Source organism: Melanostigma gelatinosum (assembly GCF_949748355.1).
Source record: "Melanostigma gelatinosum genome assembly, chromosome: 15".
Lineage (NCBI taxonomy): Eukaryota > Metazoa > Chordata > Actinopteri > Perciformes > Zoarcidae > Melanostigma > Melanostigma gelatinosum.
In genome coordinates, this window is record NC_136648.1 from 12,053,919 (window position 1) to 12,072,222 (window position 18,304).

The window sequence follows — 18,304 nt, forward strand, 5'->3', positions numbered from 1 at the left end:
TTTCTTTCCTGTAACCTCACCACACCAACCATATGTCTCGCCGCAGTCAAATAAACATCTGTAGGTTACAGTAATCCGAATCAGTGTCATTAGCAGTATTACTAATGCTATAAAGTCATTGACCAAATTCACATCAGCATTTATGTCATACAAAACTTTACTGCATACAATGTTGTGGCAACAAGTTGTGGAGGGAGTTACTGGGAACTGTTTGAAAACAATTCATGAGGCTCCAGTCAAGTTAAGTGGGTTCACATCCACTACTCCACTACTTTTCTCCTTCACTTTGTCTACCCTGTCTTTGTTTGGGATTCTTAAAGGGAGCCACTATAAACTCAGCTATCAAAAGACTGCCCGACTCAACTCTAAGCAAATATTTGGCTCTATTGCAAAAACACTATTGCAGAGCCTGTAAAGAATACGGATAAAATCATCCGTGTACTAGTTCTGCTTGTGTTTATGTATGGTCACACGCCACCTCCACATCTGATCTTGTAACCTGCCAGACTAACGCACTACACGGTCTCGCTACCTGCTTCTCTTTCTTTTTTTCCCCCTCCTTCTCTCAAAGTACAAGGGTAGCGTGAGTAAGAACAGAGTGCTTGCAGCCAGCAGCCCAGGACCGGTTGAAACCTGTATGGGTTGCAACTGAGGAGACACTTCCTCCACCCAGTGCATCATCAACCAAATCCAGAAAGAGCTGGAAACGATGCATGGCTTCAGCACACAGGGTCCTATTGACTGTTGAGTTTCTCAATACCAATAATACAGATAGATATATAGATATATAGATAGATAGATATATAGATATATAGATAGATAGATAGATAGATAGATAGATAGATAGATAGATAGATAGATAGATAGATAGATAGATAGATAGATAGATAGATAGATAGATAGATAGATAGATAGATAGATAGATAGATAGATAGATAGATAGATAGATAGATAGATAGATAATATTAACAATGTTGCACATGTTAATAACAGTTTAACTTAACTCTAACAAACACAAGGCATCGTGTTAAATATGTGGCATGTGCACAAAAGGCAAATATGATAATTCTTAATTAGTGAGTAAAGTTATTTCAACACCATGATACATGTGGTGTCTGCTACTCTGAAACAAAGGAGAAGCCTGTGCTGCGTTCACGTAACGCTGGGAAGAACTGAGACACGAGAGCTCAGTTTTCAGTTGGTATTTCTGCAAAGCTCATTTTCAACAGCATTCCCCTCAGGTTTTTGTTCTGAATTACATCTCATTTGTTCCTCTTGCTGAATACTTAACTTCATGAAATGATTAGCATGTACGCGGCGAGACCATTTTAGTGGTCTCGTATATGTTTACTTTCTGCTGGCAAGAAGAAAAAAAAGATCAACGAATCGATTTTTCCTCTATGGTTTGCGTAAGTGCGTATGTGACCGGACGTAGTCCCACGGAGTCCTGGGGGTCACAGTGGGGCTCATAATGTCGGTAAAATGCACACTTTCAGCTCATTTTCTTTTTTAAGCTCAGCAGGTTGGCTGTGCCGCTCCGTCTATATCACTTTTTCCCATACGGTTTGAATGCAACATCAGATAAACCCGCAGACCATGTTCTCGGGAAGTTGCCATAACGTCGTCCACCAATGGGAAGCACCCATAACACCCACAACGGCGGTCCGTGCGGCTCCATATTGGATCTGCCTTTTCTTAGAAATACATTGCGCTGGAGGTCTTTCTGCGCATATTGTCAAATATACAAGCCAGGCAGCCGGCTCTGCTTCCCGGGGTCTCAGGTATGAGGGATGTGGACGACAATAGGAGCTGTCACGGACAAATGTTCTCCAGTGCTTTGTTTTACCCACAGTTTATAACGGCTGAGAAATTAGGTTAGAGGCGCACCTGACGACCGGAGCGAAAAGTGGCATGCAGGCTGAGGAAGAAATAATTGGATTGAGATAAGCCGCACAGGCAGTAAGTATAGTTACCTTAACTATGTTGTGAATGTTTACTTTAAACCAACGCATTTCCTCTTTTCTTTGAATTAATAATCAATAACCTGACTGATACTGTTTCTCCCCGCGTGGCCGAGTAGATAATGGTTTCCAGATAAGAAACTGGTTACCTGGTGTGAATGTTTAACGCCTGCGGAGACATGATTATTTTCAATTTCACATGTTTCAACAAGTCACCTGACCCGCTACACCCGCGAACTTACTGCCCGAGAACTCCTCACGTGAGCGTTTCATCACCCAAACACAGAGTCTTATTTCCTCTTGGAAGTGGAAAACACAAGGGCCAGTACTTCCCTTATTCACATGTCAGCATCAGCAGTATCTTGCTGCTTATTCCTGTCTATTTATTATTTCGTTGAGCATGTTATACTGTGCCTGTCATAATTTGTTGTGATTTTATGGTTATTATTATACTTGGGCTTTGCATCTTTAATGGTCGGTCTATAATACTCTTATAATAATCCAGTTTAAACGTTATATGGTTATGGTGGTGTATTTGTATGTTTACCCAATGTGTTAATACTCCTATATTATAGGATGTGTATACTGCCTGGAATCAACTTCAGCCTGCCAGACAGACAGGTATGCATGCACAGCTGAGTTTTAGGAGCAGGTTCAATTCAGGATGATCGCACATATGATGCAGCAGGATAAAGGGATACATTCTGAATTTCTATAGTAAATAAAAGACACTAGATATTGTTTTTGGGGGTCCTCCCCCAAGAAGATTTGAAGGTTTTTGACTTAAAACAATGCAATTGTACATAATTGTGAACCAGTATCATTACCATATATAACAATCCAAAAGCAAACAAACAGTTAAATAGTGTTGTTATTATTTACACATGTCACAGTCTTTGTCTGAACATTTAACATTGAATTTTTCTGGAAATATTTGCCCTGTAAAACTAGATTATGTAAATCAAAAGAACAGTTCCAGAAAACTTATAATATAATTATATTTGTTCACAAATTATAAACAAAGACGAAAAGATCACGTCAACATTATATCGATAAATTACAGCACACGTGTTTTACCCAGAGAACCTGATATGAAGAGGGCAGAAAACAGTACCGGCAGCTTGAGATAAATGGCGGTGCACAAGAAAAAGTCACGGTGCGCCAAAGAGTGAAATGTTGAAGTGCCGGCCTACCTCGAGCACTGCCTCTTGTGGGGGAATAGTCTACCCCACAGTGAATGAATAACAAATAAGCGATATAGCCTGTTTCCCACATGGCCAATGTATGACCAATTTCCTTGCTGTCTGGAGCCCAAACTTGGCTTTAACTTAGTTTACACTAAAGTGTTGCCATCCTTAAACTCATAATTAGGGCTGGGCGGTATGACCAAAAATGCATATCACGGTATTTTGTAAGATTCTGGCGGTTTCACGGTATATCACAGTATTTTTTTTTCATGTTAAAACATTAAGTAATCAACGCAGAAAAGAACCGGCCGGCCAACTGGCCAGCAAGCGGTGAACAGCTGTTTGTGTGGTGTGTCTTCTGTTCCGTCACTTCCTGTTTCCTTCACCTACATTCCCCTGGGTCCTAAGCCCCTCCAAGTACAGCTTCTTATCATCCTGTATGTACCAACGTACATTTATGACAAATACCACACAAATTACAGTAATCAGCGCTGCATATGTGAAACCAAAATACCCTTTGTTGTTCAGTCTTTGTTCATCCTGCATCGCTCTTTTCTGTTCTTGAATGTAACGTTACTGGAGCGACAAAGCCTCTCCCAGCTGTTAGCAGACTGTTGTTAGCGAGCGAGGGAAATGTTATAAATGTACAATTATTGGTGTTACAATACTGGTTGAACCGGTTGAATCGGTATACCGCCCAGCCCTACTCATAATCTATCGCAATGAAAGAACACTTAACAGGGCAGTACAGTGGCTACTATCACATGGTGAGGTCATTTGTATGCAGGCTGTACAGGGCAGCATTGTCAGAGGAGGGGGACTGTTCTGCCCCTGGGCCCCCCCCCCCCCCCCCCCCCCACACACTAAGCCCTTTTTTCAGCTTTTTTCATGTTTAGATGCGTTGCCTCTGCTAAGTGAGAAGAGACTGGGGTTGATCATTATAAACCACTGTGGAGCCTCTATCAACTTTGTCACTGTTGCGATACACAAACATCACCTGTGCTGCTGCATTCTCCAGACAGATCATTAAGCGTGTAAAATATCATTCAGGCATCATTCATTTAATTATTTACTCCCCTGACATGTCAAGATGCCTTCCGTGAAAAAGCCCATCATTGAATATCAGAGCACTAAAAGAAAACACCAACATAACCCCATCTTTACAGTGACAACCATGTGTGCTGCTCTATAGGTGTGACCATAACAGATTGCTTTTCACGTCACAGTGAGAGAAGACATGACTTTTAAGTTCCCCAAAACAAGAAGTTAACTCACTGGGTGTAGCCCAGCAGTAATCAGATGGGACAATAAATGTGAAGACTATACCCTGACAGACACTTTATTGTTTCAGGCTTATGCTGATATTTGAGAATTAATAAATCATACATATATTTTTTTTTAAATACATACATTTTTTTTTATCAGGGTCTGGTCAATGTGGTCAAAAACAATGAACAATTTAGTTCTCAGTGCTTTTAAATGACATCAGACATTTTTGTTTTTTTGGTACTGCGATTTCTTACATATCTGCTGATACAAAATATATGTAATAAACGTATGTCAGCTGTTAATATCAGCCCGCTGATTTATCAGTCAGGCTGTAGTGAAGACCCACTGGAACACATTGCACCACACCACTACTTCACACGCAACACAGTCTGTCAACCAATAGCAAAGCTGCTCTGACTTTGTGAACAAAGTAGAAAAAAAATATTCTTAAATTCTTCATTTGCAGAATAACAATTGTATTGCAAGACCTTTGTGACCTTTCGTTCATGCTTGAGACATCCATGATTAATATGCAGGAGCGGCTGCATATTATATGCTTGTTTGGAGGCTGATGGATCTCAGTGATCAACTGAAACTTAACTGATCTGAAATAAAATAATTTTTTAGCTGTGAGAAAGAATTTCAAGATATTAACATATTATGATTAATACACAGGAAACGTATTAGCCATACTTTTTTAATCTCTTACTGCTGGCTTTTAAAGATAACGCCACCGGGAGTCAACAACTGTTAGCCCGTCACATAACATGTAAGGGTGTCACCCTCAAAGTAGAAACTCATTTCTGCATTTTATATAGTGACTTTGTGTATTTTTGCTTTATCAAAACACACTACGTTTACACTACAGTTGAAGCCTCAAAAAGATTTGATTAAAAGAAAGATGGAGTTTGAAGTATTATCTTATTTGAAAAAACGAAACATTTATATAAAGTTAAATGTAGATTTTCTTGCAAGCAACGTTCAGAACTACCTCCTTTTTGGAGTGCAGTTCAACGGGTCATCTGCCTCAGCGCATAGTGCAGTATGAAATATTGAACATGTGTTGCAGAACTACCGGTATTGCTCTTCAGTGCAGGTCCCGGGGTTTAAAGAAACAGCAAACTATCATGATGGATTATTCCGAGAATCGCATGAATCATTTTGATTGTGTTTGTGTGGATTAGAAGCAGTAAATGGATGAAAGATGATACAAGCAAACGCCACGTCCACTAAATTGGAAAACAGTGATCCATGAGTGCCCAATATATTCGTGAGTCAGAACAGTTGGTAGACCTCTGCCCACATCAAAGGACTCTGCACTGTTCCAGTGACAGCATATTAAAATAAGTCTGAATTGAGCACAATCTGGACTCCGTGCTTAAACATCATGAAAACATTACTGAATGAAACTTCCCTGCCACGTGAGAGCTGAATGTAGCACACCAAGATGAAATGATGGAGAACACGAGCAATCAGCGGTGCATTCACAGTTACACATTCACACCTTGTACAGCTGGGGGGTTAAATGTGTTTCTAGCCTTCCACTTTTGACAACCTGCTGTGGATTTGACCCAGAAAGCTTCAACTTCCTGTGTAGGTTTGGGCTCTAGAAACTCGCGTTATTTCTGAATTTGTCGGTGTTGTTTTCGGTGTTGTTTCCGAGAAGATGACTGAAAGTAAAGGGTCTCAGTGTTCAACGGAATGTTTATGTTCACACTTTGTAATCAGAGGGTGGAGGTCTGCAATTTCGGTTTACAATGATAGAAAAGCCGCAATTTCACCTCACATTGCAGAAACTGGGACAAGAGCATGCTTGGAATTTCAAAATAGTCGCCACTTCATTTTCTGTTGATCAACTTATTGATGAATCAAATATTGGTTTCATCTCTAATTTGGTGGACGTTTTCTTACATGCTAACATTTAAACAAGCAGAGTATATTAACAGACTCTCCTCTATTCGTTGCAGTGATGTTCTCACTCACTGAGGTTGCATCCTTGAATGACATCCAGCCGACGTACCGCATCCTGAAGCCATGGTGGGACGTCTTCATGGACTACCTGGGGCTGGTCATGCTCATGCTGGCCATATTCGCCATGACCATGCAGATCACCAAGGACCAGGTGGCCTGCCTTCCGTGTCTGGAGGACCCGGAGGACCCCTCGGGAGCTACGCCTAACTCCTTCACGCAGCAGAGCGCACAGAAAGCAGCCTCAACAGCAACCACCGTGGCAACCCCCCTCCCCCTCGTCACTAAGGACTTACCAGACGAAGTTGCCCATGAAATCCACGTCACACACCAACACGCAGAGAGATATGCCAATCAACCTCAACCGACAGGGGTCAGGACCAACCTGGACTATCAACAATATATCTTCATCAACCAAATATGTTACCATGTTGCCTTGCCCTGGTATTCCAAGTACTTTCCTTACCTCACACTCATCCACACCATTATTCTCATGGTCAGTAGCAATTTCTGGTTCAAATACCCCAAAACGAGCTCAAAGATTGAGCATTTTGTTTCGATTCTAGGTAGATGCTTTGAGTCTCCCTGGACCACGAAGGCTTTGTCTGAAACGGCTTGTGAGGACTCTGAGGAGAACAAACAACGGTTGACCGGCACCTCCAGTGCACCAAAGCAGGTGTCTTTAGAGGGGAAGGACGACGGAACAAATGTCAACTCGTCCACACCCATGCTCGGGGTGAAGTTCTCTGCAGATAAGCCCATCGCAGAGGTACCAAGTAGTATGACAATCCTGGACAAGAAAGACGGGGAGCAGGCCAAAGCCTTGTTTGAGAAAGTAAGAAAATTCAGAGCTCATGTGGAGGACAGTGATTTCATCTACAAGCTTTATGTAGCACAGACCGTTGTCAAAACCGTCAAGTTTATTTTGATACTATCCTACACTTCAACCTTTTTGGCTAAAATAAATTTCAAGCACGATTGTGAACCCGATATCAAACAGCTAACGGGGTACTCAAAGTTCTTCTGTACGCACAACATGGCTTTCATGCTGAACAAGCTGCTTATTAGCTACATGGCTTTGATTTTGATCTACGGGATGGCTTGCTTGTACTCTCTCTTCTGGGTGTTTCGACGGCCTCTGAAAGAGTACTCATTCGAGAAAGTCCGGGAGGAGAGCAGCTTTAGTGACATTCCTGATGTCAAAAATGACTTTGCATTCCTCTTACACATGGTTGACCAGTATGACCAACTCTACTCCAAACGCTTTGGTGTCTTCTTGTCTGAGGTCAGTGAAAACAAGCTTAGGGAGATCAGCCTCAATCACGAGTGGACCTTTGAAAAACTCAGGCAGCTTGTGACCCGTAACGCACTGGACCAGCAGGAGCTGCACCTCTTCATGCTCTCTGGACTTCCGAATGCAGTGTTTGACCTGACGGACTTGGAAGTGCTGAAACTGGAGCTGATTCCGGAGGTGAGGTTTTCGGCAAAGGTCTCCCAAATGACCAGCCTGCTGGAGTTGCATCTCTGCCACTGTCCGGCCAAAGTAGAGCAAACAGGGTTTGCTTTCCTCCGTGACCATCTTCGCTGCCTTCATGTCAAGTTCACTGACGTTGCTGAGATCCCAGGATGGGTGTACTTGCTGAGGAGTTTAAGGGAACTTAACCTAATCGGCAACTTGAGCTCAGAAAATAACAAAATGATTGGTCTGGAGTCCATGCGAGATTTGAGGAATTTAAAGACATTGTGCTTGAAGAGCAACCTCACAAAAATGCCTACAAACATCACAGAGCTGTCGCCACATTTGATTAAGCTCGTAGTGCACAATGATGGTACAAAGCTGGTGGTACTAAATAGTCTCAAAAAAATGACAAATCTTATTGAACTGGAGCTGCACACCTGCGAACTGGAGAGGATTCCCCACGCTATTTTCAGCTTGACCAACTTGCAGGAACTCGACCTGAAATCTAACAACATCCGAACTATCGAGGAGATCATCAGCTTCCAGCATCTCAAGAGGCTGACGTGTCTTAAACTGTGGCACAACAAAATTATCACCATCCCATCCTCCATTGGCCAGGTCAAGTCTCTGGAGTCTCTCCACCTCTCTCACAATAAACTGGAGACCCTGCCTCCGGCCCTGTTCACTCTCCCTAAACTGCGGTACTTGGACGTGGGCCACAACTCTATCTCAGTGCTCCCTCCAGATGTGGGTCTCCTCCACAATCTGCAGCACTTTGCCATCAACTCCAACAAGCTGGAGGCGCTGCCCAAGTCTCTGTTCAGATGCACCAAGCTCAAGGCGCTGTGTCTGGGGAACAATGCGCTCACCGTGCTGCCGGAGACTGTGGGTCAACTGCTCCAGCTCACTCAGCTGGAGCTGAGAGGAAACTGTCTGGACAGACTGCCCGTCCAGCTGGGAAACTGCCACCTGCTGCGCAAAAGCGGCCTGGTTGTGGAGGACCATCTCTTTGACGCACTGCCTGTGGAAGTGAAGGAGAACTTCAGCCGAGAGACTAACGCGTCCTTTACGAGCGGCTTATAGCACAAAAAGCACGACTCATGATTCACGGGGTCATGACAGGCCTGCATAACGGATGTAATGCTGCGTTCACAGCAAACGCGTCGCAAATTCATTGCGCGGCATATTCGCGTCCATCGCGACGCCGGTCAAAAAGGCCGTGGACCATTTGTGTGTGTGTGAATCGCGCTAGACACGCCGTAGAGGGGGCGGGGCTTATCGCCCTGAAAGCCGTTCAACTGTCCGCCATTAACCATGAAAAAAATAACCTATATTTCTCCTTAGTACGTGTTGTAGAAGTCACAGATATCCCGGGGTTTGTTGTGAACGCAGCATAAGAGGAGACTCTTTATTATTATTATATCCACAAAAATGAATGCATTTTCTTGATTATTTGAATGAGTTGTCTAAGTTGCTTGTGTATTAAAAATGGTACAGATAGTTTTACTTGTTGCTGAGTATGTCATTCAGCAACTCTTTGGCATTTAGGCTTTTCATAGCTTTGAGGAATAAAACATTAGAAATCTAGCTTCTCTATGTAATACTCTATAGACCAAAACTGTTTGCTCCAATGACACAGTATGTAGATTTTCCATTGTTGTTTGTACTCAGGTATAATTGTAACCATGGGGAACAATCTTTTTTGCCTTAACTGCTGCTTTTTTTTGTTTTTCTTTTTTTTTACAGGGGGCTTTCACAAACACAAGGCCAAAAATGAATTTTTAATGTTTTCGTGTCCGGTTTTCATACATACACTATCCACAGAGCAATTTCTACATGTTATAGAAGAGGACACAATGCAACACTTCTTTCTCAGTAGCTTTAACTTTAATTTCAATCGTGTAACCTTTATTTTTCTCAATATCTTGTAGCCAAAGGAATGAGTTTAGAGTTGAAAACTCAGGTGGAGACGAAGCACCAGAAATGAACCTTTACCTTCCTGTTGTAGAGATTGTATACTAAGGCCTTTAGTAATTCATTTGCACATTGAAAACATATTGATTTAAAGAACGGTGAATGTCCTTTGTGATAACATGTCCCCAGACCAACGTGAGCTGATAAAAGGGAACTCTTTTTAATCATGCTTTGAAGTTTGAAATGTGTAATAAAACCGGTAGGACTGATTATTTAACATGTCAGAACTGAACAATGACGACACATCTGCCTTCATTCTTTTCAATGTATTTCTATGTCGGCCTATATATACAGTTTGTGTTCTTCAGAGCTGCTGTACCACCTTTGTGATCCTATGCTTAAAGTTCACAGCTTTATGGCACAATAAAACACGATTTTAGATGAATGTCTAATCATTATTCGTGTACTTCAGATGCACTCCACAAAACACTTGAGCTGCGTTAAGAATCGCATACTTTACTTCAGTACATACTGCAGAAGCCCTTACACAGTACGCACGGTTGCATGCAGTATGCATTCAATTGGGACATTCTACTTCATTATAACATGACACCCTTTCACCCTCTTGCTCATGTATCTGCTGCATGCTGGCTTGCAAACTGCAAAATGTGGATGCAGAAGGAAATCCTGTTATTTTTGGAAAACTGCATTTGAAATACGATGTATTGGGACAATACAGACTAATGCAGGGCCACTTTAAAGCTGTGATCATGTCATATGATATTGTACTTTAGTGGTACATATTTTCAAACACATAATTAAACAATTTAACCAACACGTACACTCTGGGGCCTTTGAGTCCTCCTTCAGGAACCTGAGAGGCCTCCAACTTGTCAACTGGTTTGTGCTATTTTAATTATTGTGTGCGTATATGTAGGCCTTTCGTACAAAAAAACTGTACCTAATGCAGAAAGACTCATTTAAATCTGGTTCAATAGCGGCCCTGCAGCTAATTTAGCTGTTCAGGACACTTACATACGTACAGGTGTTCGTCTGTGTCCGGATCAGTTTAAAAAGTACAGAGGCAGGTCCGCCATGTATTGCAGTGTGCTGCCATCTGTCGGGAGTATGAAGGTGATGCCATTTGTTTGTTAACCAGCAGTTTGTAGGTGAACGCGCCTCACATCTTGCATGTTATATCTGCTCCTATAAAGCAACCAAATAATGAATCGTCAGACGAACTTTACGTTAAACCCTTTAGCAATACCTAAAGGAGGAGCTCCAGTATGCACACAACAGCCGCTCGGAAGGTAACGTTAACGTTAGCGAATGTGTTGAACGTTCATTTATTTGAGAAAGTTTCACATTATAAACGTCGAGCAAAGCGCCTGTTGTGTTAGTTTCAAAGTCGGACAATGTGTTTTTGTTACTGCCTCACGTTATTTTCAATAAACTGTTCTGTGTGAGGCTACTAACGTTAGCTAGTTAGCTAACGTTATATGTAGCTAAAGCTAACAGCACAACATGCTAAACGAGCTAACTTTGCTCGCCTGGTTTCTTGATGTTAGCATTCATGTTCAGTTCAATGGTTTCAGCTGTTTTTTCTGTGATGAACAGAATACCCCGGGACTTCAAAGAGGCAATGCTACACATCCCAGTGAAGCTAGCGAAACACACACACAAAAGTCTGGCTGCCATGGCTGCTAAGACACAACCAGCCCAGAAACGTGCAGGTAACTCCAGTGGACATTGATTAACACCGTATGAGGCCATACCAGTGGTTTAGCATGTCTAATCTCATTCACTTCAAATTACTTTGATTTAACAGCACAACTAACAATTTAACGAATGATGCTGCAGTGTTGTTTACTGTTATTACCGGATTTGATTAATTTCTGGATGATGTATAAATTCTTACACAGACAGGAATTTATCACAATGAATTGATCTTTTGTTCATATTTTCATGTCTGCTGATCGATTTTGATTCCATACAGAAATCCATAGAAACCAATCTCTGCCTGAAACTGTCAGAAAAGATGTCTTTAGATTCCCTTTCCAAGTCATCATTTGTGATTGTTGTGTTAATTCGTGTCCCAGGAACGAATAAAAGTCATCGGAAATGAACCAAACACAGCTGGCTTTAGTTCATTGTTGTTTAGCTGTACGTATGGCTGTACGTATGGCTAACTGTAATCCTTCTGATCTGACCAGTCTGTCAACATATATTTAGTTGTCTCCATTGTTATTTACAGTGATACGTTCTGAGGACAAATGGAAGTCTTCATTCAAACCATTAGGACAACAAGATGACTCTCTGGACAAAAACACTGACAGTCCACAAAGGTAAGCCAGTCCGTGATGTCTACAGTATACTGACATGGGGCCTTTCTCATTTCTCGATTACGTGCCGCCTCGTTCCTCGATCCTTCGGTTTGTGACCTGGAAAACAATCTCTGTGCTACATCTTGAAGGATGTCCCAATTCCTAAAATACGTCTTGAGGAGCGAGGAGGCATGTCTGAAGAGCCATAAGCGAGGAAACACCTTTGCAGAAGTCTTTTTGGCACTCGTGGCGAATGAAAGAGGCATGACGCACAGCTGGAATGATCTCAAACCAAGCCGGGACTCAAATTACTATATCAATAACAACATTCTCTTGCATTCAGCACTAATTTGCTCTATTTAATATTGTCATATAGATAGACAGGACTGTGTTTATGTGTATATCATATATGTTACTCTTAATTGTTGTAAATGACAGACATACATTCTGGTTATTGGTATCATCCCCGTTTATAAATGATCTATGTAATAGTAAATTGCATAACACACACATACACACACTAATCCCTCATTTGTCTCCCTCAGGGTTGAAATGTATGATCCTTACGACCCTCCCTCGTCAGACTCTGAGCACGAGATGCTACAAAACGACAACAAATCCCCTCATGATGAGGATTGCGACCTGGGACGCCAGTGTTCGTCTCCAAGTAGTGGCTTCCCTAAAAAGCGCCGCTGGGGGTCATGCTACTCTGAGTCAGTGAGCCACCCCCTCGACAGACGTGACTTTAGCCCTGAAACCGGACCCACCCAGAGTGAAGGTCTCAGTCCAGGTCAGAGACTGCCTGAACAACAGGCCTATAGCCTCAACACGGAATCTCTTGATCAAACGGGTTATGACTCCATAAGCAGCCCTCTGGACCACAGGGTGTGCAGCCCTGACAGGCTTAATCACGCCTCCTCCGCCCAACAGTTTCCTGCATGTTATGGAGGAGAGAGGATCGACGGGGAGGAGAGGATAATAATCCCAGAATACGAGAGAGAGGTATCAATAATAAGACTGAAAATACCACAGTTGTCATGTTTGTTTTCTGAATTAGCATATTTATACAGTTTGCGTTCTGCGGTGATATTCAATTTTGAGATGTAGACTAATACAGCATACTGGCTCTGTTTGTTGTACTCTGTTATTAATTTGAACTAATACTAATTAAAGCCTGTTCCCGCCTTTGTAGATGCACACTGCTGTTAGATTATCCCCTCCCAGGTTGCAGCAGGACTATCTAGGGGAGGAGAGGATAATAATCCCAGAATACGAGAGAGAGGTATCACTAATAAGGCTGAAAATACCACAGTTGTCATGTTTGTTTTCTGAATTAACATATTTATACAGTTTGCGTTCTGCGGTGATATTCAATTTTGAGATGTAGACTAATACAGCATACTGGCTCTGTTTGTTGTACTCTGTTATTAATTTGAACTAATACTAATTAAAGCCTGTTCTCTACTTTGTAGATGCACACTGCTGTTAGATTATCCCCTCCCAGGTTGCAGCAGGACTATCTAGGGGAGGAGAGGATAATAATCCCAGAATACGAGAGAGAGGTATCACTAATAAGGCTGAAAATACCACAGTTGTCATGTTTGTTTTCTGAATTAACATATTTATACAGTTTGCGTTCTTTGGTGATATTCAATTTTGAGATGTAGACTAATACAGCATACTGGCTCTGTTTGTTGTACTCTGTTATTAATTTGAACTAATACTAATTAAAGCCTGTTCTCTCCTTTGTAGATGCACACTGCTGTTCGATTATCCCCTCCCAGGTTGCAGCAGGACTATCTAGGGGAGGAGAGGATAATAATCCCAGAATACGAGAGAGAGGTATCACTAATAAGACTGAAAATACCACAGTTGTCATGTTTGTTTTCTGAATTAACATATTTATACAGTTTGCGTTCTTTGTTGATATTCAATTTTGAGATGTAGACTAATACAGCACACTGGCTCTGTTTGTTGTACTCTGTTATTAATTTGAACTAATACTAATTAAAGCCTGTTCTCGCCTTTGTAGATGCACACTGCTGTTAGATTATCCCCTCCCAGGTTGCAGCAGGACTATCTAGGGGAGGAGAGGATAATAATCCCAGAATACGAGAGAGAGGTATCACTAATAAGACTGAAAATACCACAGTTGTCATGTTTGTTTTCTGAATTAACATATTTATACAGTTTGCGTTCTTTGGTGATATTCAATTTTGAGATGTAGACTAATACAGCATACTGGCTCTGTTTGTTGTACTCTGTTATTAATTTGAACTAATACTAATTAAAGCCTGTTCTCTCCTTTGTAGAAGCACACTGCTGTTCGATTATCCCCGCCCAGGTTGCAGCAGGACTATCTAGGGGAGGAGAGGATAATAATCCCAGAATACGAGAGAGAGGTATCACTAATAAGACTGAAAATACCACAGTTGTCATGTTTGTTTTCTGAATTAGCATATTTATACAGTTTGCGTTCTTTGGTGATATTCAATTTTGAGATGTAGACTAATACAGCATACTGGCTCTGTTTGTTGTACTCTGTTATTAATTTGAACTAATACTAATTAAAGCCTGTTCTCTCCTTTGTAGATGCACACTGCTGTTAGATTATCCCCTCCCAGGTTGCAGCAGGACTATCAACCGTTGAAATACTTGGGCACAGGTAAATTGGTGTTATGTCTCACCATTTCAAATTAAATATAGTAGAAGTTAATATAAATATAGGAGAAACCGTTCTTAATATTTGTCATGTGTACATGTAGTGTATTTCCTCTGTGAGCCGAATAATAATTCTGTGTATAATATTGTTCTACAGGACAGAACCGAGTCTCACCTTTCACAGAGGATCCAAGAAACGGGAACGTGAATATAATAATGGACAAGTAAGAACCAAAGACACGTGATTGTCTAAAGATGTTACGTGTAGAGTATTCGCATCACGCTCACTGGCCATAGAGACAACAAGGACAACCATGTTCATCATGTTTCATATTGTCCTCTGATACAGTCGGGCTACAATCGTGCAGGACTAACTTGAAACGTAGAGCCTCAACCATTATAGATGGACGACGCACTTCACTGCCTGTTTGCACAGAAGCCAAAGTCGGTCCCAACAGCTTGGTGTGCAGCATCAGCTGTCGCTGTGGTTGCAGTCCTGAGATTATCAGGATTTATCACTCGTATGTTGTCAAGAAGAAGGAATCCACACAGCTGTGTTCCTATGCTGGGCCAGTTGTTAGCTGTCATCAGCTAAAATGTTAATCGTATTGCCAGATTGAATGAACTACGGTAGTTGTAAATCAAATGTCAGTCACTGGACTTAAGAACACCTTGTGGTACAGTGTAAAGACCACGGTGAGAGAGAGAACATAGTCAGCATCGTGCAAACTAATAGGATTTCACACCAATATCTTTACAACTCTGCTAGCTTTGTTCACCACTGTAGTTGCATAGCTTCAACTTGCTCTGCAGCTAAACGTCACTTCTGATCAATTCCTGTTTGGTCAGTGTGAGTTTGTTTAAATACAGCTTTATAACCTGATATGGATGTTTTAACTGAACTCATTTAGGAATCTTTTGGCTGTTTGTCTTACAAACTGTCACTTTAGACTTGTATGGTGACTTCAGGCTGTTTAAAAGTCTGCTTTCTGGTTGTTGAATAGTTTAAGGAGATATATCATGCTTATTTTCAGGTTCATACCAATTTGGGGTTTCTTCTTGAACATGTTGAACAAGCCAGAGACTCACTAGTGAGTTTATCAGCACTTCTACCAGTGACTGTATAGCATAGACATCACAACCTTATGGAAGTCCTGACTGCTCGTTTACAGGCACCGTTTCAGAGTACACGCTGTGTGCATTTCTCCGTGGATTGAGCATTTTTCAGACATTCACAGTATTTATATAGCACCAAGACCTGCTTTATAATCAAGAAGATAATATGGGACCTTTTTAATGTTCTGCAACACTTTTTCTTTAAGGAGACTCGTCTCTTGTGACCTTTGTGAAGTTGACTTAGCCAATGGTGGGGAGCTGGAGGATCACTTGGAGAGCAAGAGTCACTGGGACACCCTGGAGCACATCCAGCAGCAGAATAACTATGATGATCTGGCTATAGCCTTCCTGCAGGTAAGATGATACATAATGTGGTTAAATACTGAACATCCTGTTGACGATTCCTGGGTTGAATCCCCAATCTGTGCAGTATTGTCCTACTTCTTCCAAATGGTTGTTATATATAAATAATATATAACATAGAAACATGAACAAATGTTGGTGCATTGGTGCTCCTTGGTTGGTGATGGAACTCTTTTTTTTATGTTTATATAGGAAGTCATGCAGTATAAAAGCCATCAGTGCAGCCGAGCCATAGAGGATGGTTCTCTTCAAGGTAAATATCTTTTAAAAACTGGGAGAGATGCTCACTTGTCTTGTTACTGTATTTTCTATTTGAGACAAGCACAGCCTGAATACAGCCTGAACTTTTGTTTTGTCAGCTCTGGAGGAAATTGACCACATGACAAAGATTGAAATGTTCCGCTGTGCAGCTTGCAGTGCCTTCGTATCCACGTCTGCATCCTCAGTGCACACCCACATTGCCTCTCAGGAACACCTCACCAACATAAAGGTAACACTGCTGTAAAGTAGCATAATGCATCATTCTTTTTTCATTATTTGTTGATTAAACATTGGCCCGAGAAGGGAGGAGTTGAAGAGATGATGATCGTGATGCCGATTGATTTCCTGAAGGAGTTTCAAGTGCAGCAGAGACGTGCTTGCCTCGACAAAGCAGAAACCATGATGAAGGAGCTGAAACCTCAGTTTGAACACTTCCTGAAGGTATTTAGCAAAACGCAGTACAACTAATGTCGTCATGGAAAAATTAACAGAAAGAACAGAGCCTAGAAAAACAGGGAGGAACTCTCTTGGTAAATTCAGAATTTGCACACGCAGGAATACGTATTTAATTTAGTAGAGCATTCTCTTTAATATATTACTTGATTCATTTCCTGAAGTAAATAGCAGCATTGTCACTTTCATTCCATGTGTGTACATGGCACTTGAACGAGGGACTGCTTGGATACACTTTATATGATTACCGTAGTAGGACTAGCAAATAGTACCCACCAAAGGTTACTAGTGTTTATTTTTAAAATGGAGTGCATTTGGACTACATCACACTCCTCAGATGCAGCGATCAGATTCCTGAACGGTTTCCTTTCTTTCAGGGTGGCAGCCCATTTGAATGATGGAAATCGTTGGAAGACTCCAAAATAGTGTTTACACCGAGAGGCCGATTCAAACTTCAGTCACAACCACACATAAATGCTGAAGCACCACTAAAGTACAGTAGATTGCGAACAAAGTACGTTGATTGTGTCATTCAGGATTTGTCCAAATAAAATGGAGGCATATTGTTCTCACAATATGGATTTTCTTGCATCTTTGTACAGTCTAGTGCTCCCAGGTCGTCAGTGTGTCTAAATGTTCTAAATGTACAGATTCAATGTTTTTATAATTTGTGAAAAAATGATTGAAAAAAACTTGTTTCTTTTTGTTTTTATTCAGAACACAAATGTTTTAAGCATTGTATCTTTGTGATATAGTACATTTAAAATAAAATTATTTGAAAACAGTATATTTAAACATTAAATATAGGTGACATGTATGAAGGGCTTTGTCAGCACTGGCTGTGTCGAGTGTCTTTTTCTTAACCATCAGTTTTCATTTTGTATTAAACAATGCAGTTATTGAAATACTATAAAACACTTTCTATGCATAACACGTTTTCAGACATTTTTCTTGTACAGTAGCTCACCTTTCCACTCACAATTCCTGTAACTGTTAATTGTGAGCTTTCAGGTGCCGTCATTTTCAGTCGAATTTGTCTCACCAACTCTGGCTTGGATTTAAACGTGGTTTCAATACAAAAGAAATGATTCTATGTATCTTTAAAATGTGAATAGTGATACAGAAGAGAGGTGCTCCCAAATGTTGACAAAAACGGACTCAAACCATGAGAAATCTGAGGTAAAAGTTGTCTTCATTAGAAATGGATTCCACACTACATGACTGCATCAAACAAGAAAACAGTCCGTCCATTTGGAATTGTATTTCCAAAAAGAATGGACCATGTAAAAACAGAAAAAAGGAATAATATCCAAAATAATTCACTTTTTTCATCTGTCCAAACATGCACAATATCTCTCATTGAGCAAT

At 41.1% G+C, this 18,304-nt stretch overlaps 3 protein-coding genes across 5 annotated transcripts; all 3 read left to right on the top strand.

The window, feature by feature from the left end:
* Positions 1-1,721: 1,721 nt before the first annotated feature.
* Positions 1,722-10,185, top strand: lrrc8da (leucine rich repeat containing 8 VRAC subunit Da). 3 transcript variants are annotated; one of them, XM_079285704.1, is made up of 3 exons: positions 1,722-1,959; positions 2,537-2,582; positions 6,385-10,185. In XM_079285704.1, exon 3 carries the CDS (start codon positions 6,387-6,389, stop codon positions 8,925-8,927), a length of 2,541 nt encoding a protein of 846 aa, XP_079141830.1. In that variant the 5' UTR covers positions 1,722-1,959; positions 2,537-2,582; positions 6,385-6,386; the 3' UTR covers positions 8,928-10,185. The 3 variants fall into 3 exon arrangements, with proteins under 3 accessions (XP_079141830.1, XP_079141829.1, XP_079141831.1); XM_079285703.1 differs by lacking the exon at positions 2,537-2,582; XM_079285705.1 differs by lacking the exons at positions 1,722-1,959; positions 2,537-2,582 and having other exon boundaries at positions 6,677-6,881; positions 6,952-10,185.
* A 741-nt stretch (positions 10,186-10,926) lies between these two features.
* Positions 10,927-14,029, top strand: LOC306789806 (uncharacterized protein; the record flags this gene model as incomplete). Its single annotated transcript, XM_079285875.1, has 7 exons — positions 10,927-11,068; positions 11,376-11,491; positions 12,013-12,103; positions 12,628-13,084; positions 13,275-13,364; positions 13,555-13,644; positions 13,835-14,029. Exons 1-7 carry the CDS (start codon positions 10,983-10,985, stop codon positions 14,027-14,029), a joined length of 1,125 nt encoding a protein of 374 aa, XP_079142001.1. The 5' UTR covers positions 10,927-10,982.
* An 89-nt stretch (positions 14,030-14,118) lies between these two features.
* Positions 14,119-18,298, top strand: znf326 (zinc finger protein 326). Its single transcript, XM_079284680.1, has 9 exons — positions 14,119-14,204; positions 14,395-14,484; positions 14,675-14,747; positions 14,901-14,967; positions 16,066-16,213; positions 16,415-16,475; positions 16,582-16,712; positions 16,835-16,924; positions 17,314-18,298. Exons 3-9 carry the CDS (start codon positions 14,675-14,677, stop codon positions 17,332-17,334), a joined length of 591 nt encoding a protein of 196 aa, XP_079140806.1. The 5' UTR covers positions 14,119-14,204; positions 14,395-14,484; the 3' UTR covers positions 17,335-18,298.
* The last annotated feature ends 6 nt before the right edge of the window (positions 18,299-18,304 follow it).

Bases quoted from the DNA above. Each gene is read 5' to 3' on its own strand.
- znf326 (XM_079284680.1), top strand. From the start codon at position 14,675: ATGCACACTGCTGTTAGATTATCCCCTCCCAGGTTGCAGCAGGACTAT. The intron at 16,713-16,834 runs GTAACACTGCTG...GATTTCCTGAAG, and splicing joins AACACCTCACCAACATAAAG to GAGTTTCAAGTGCAGCAGAG. The intron at 16,925-17,313 runs GTATTTAGCAAA...CCTTTCTTTCAG, and splicing joins AGTTTGAACACTTCCTGAAG to GGTGGCAGCCCATTTGAATG.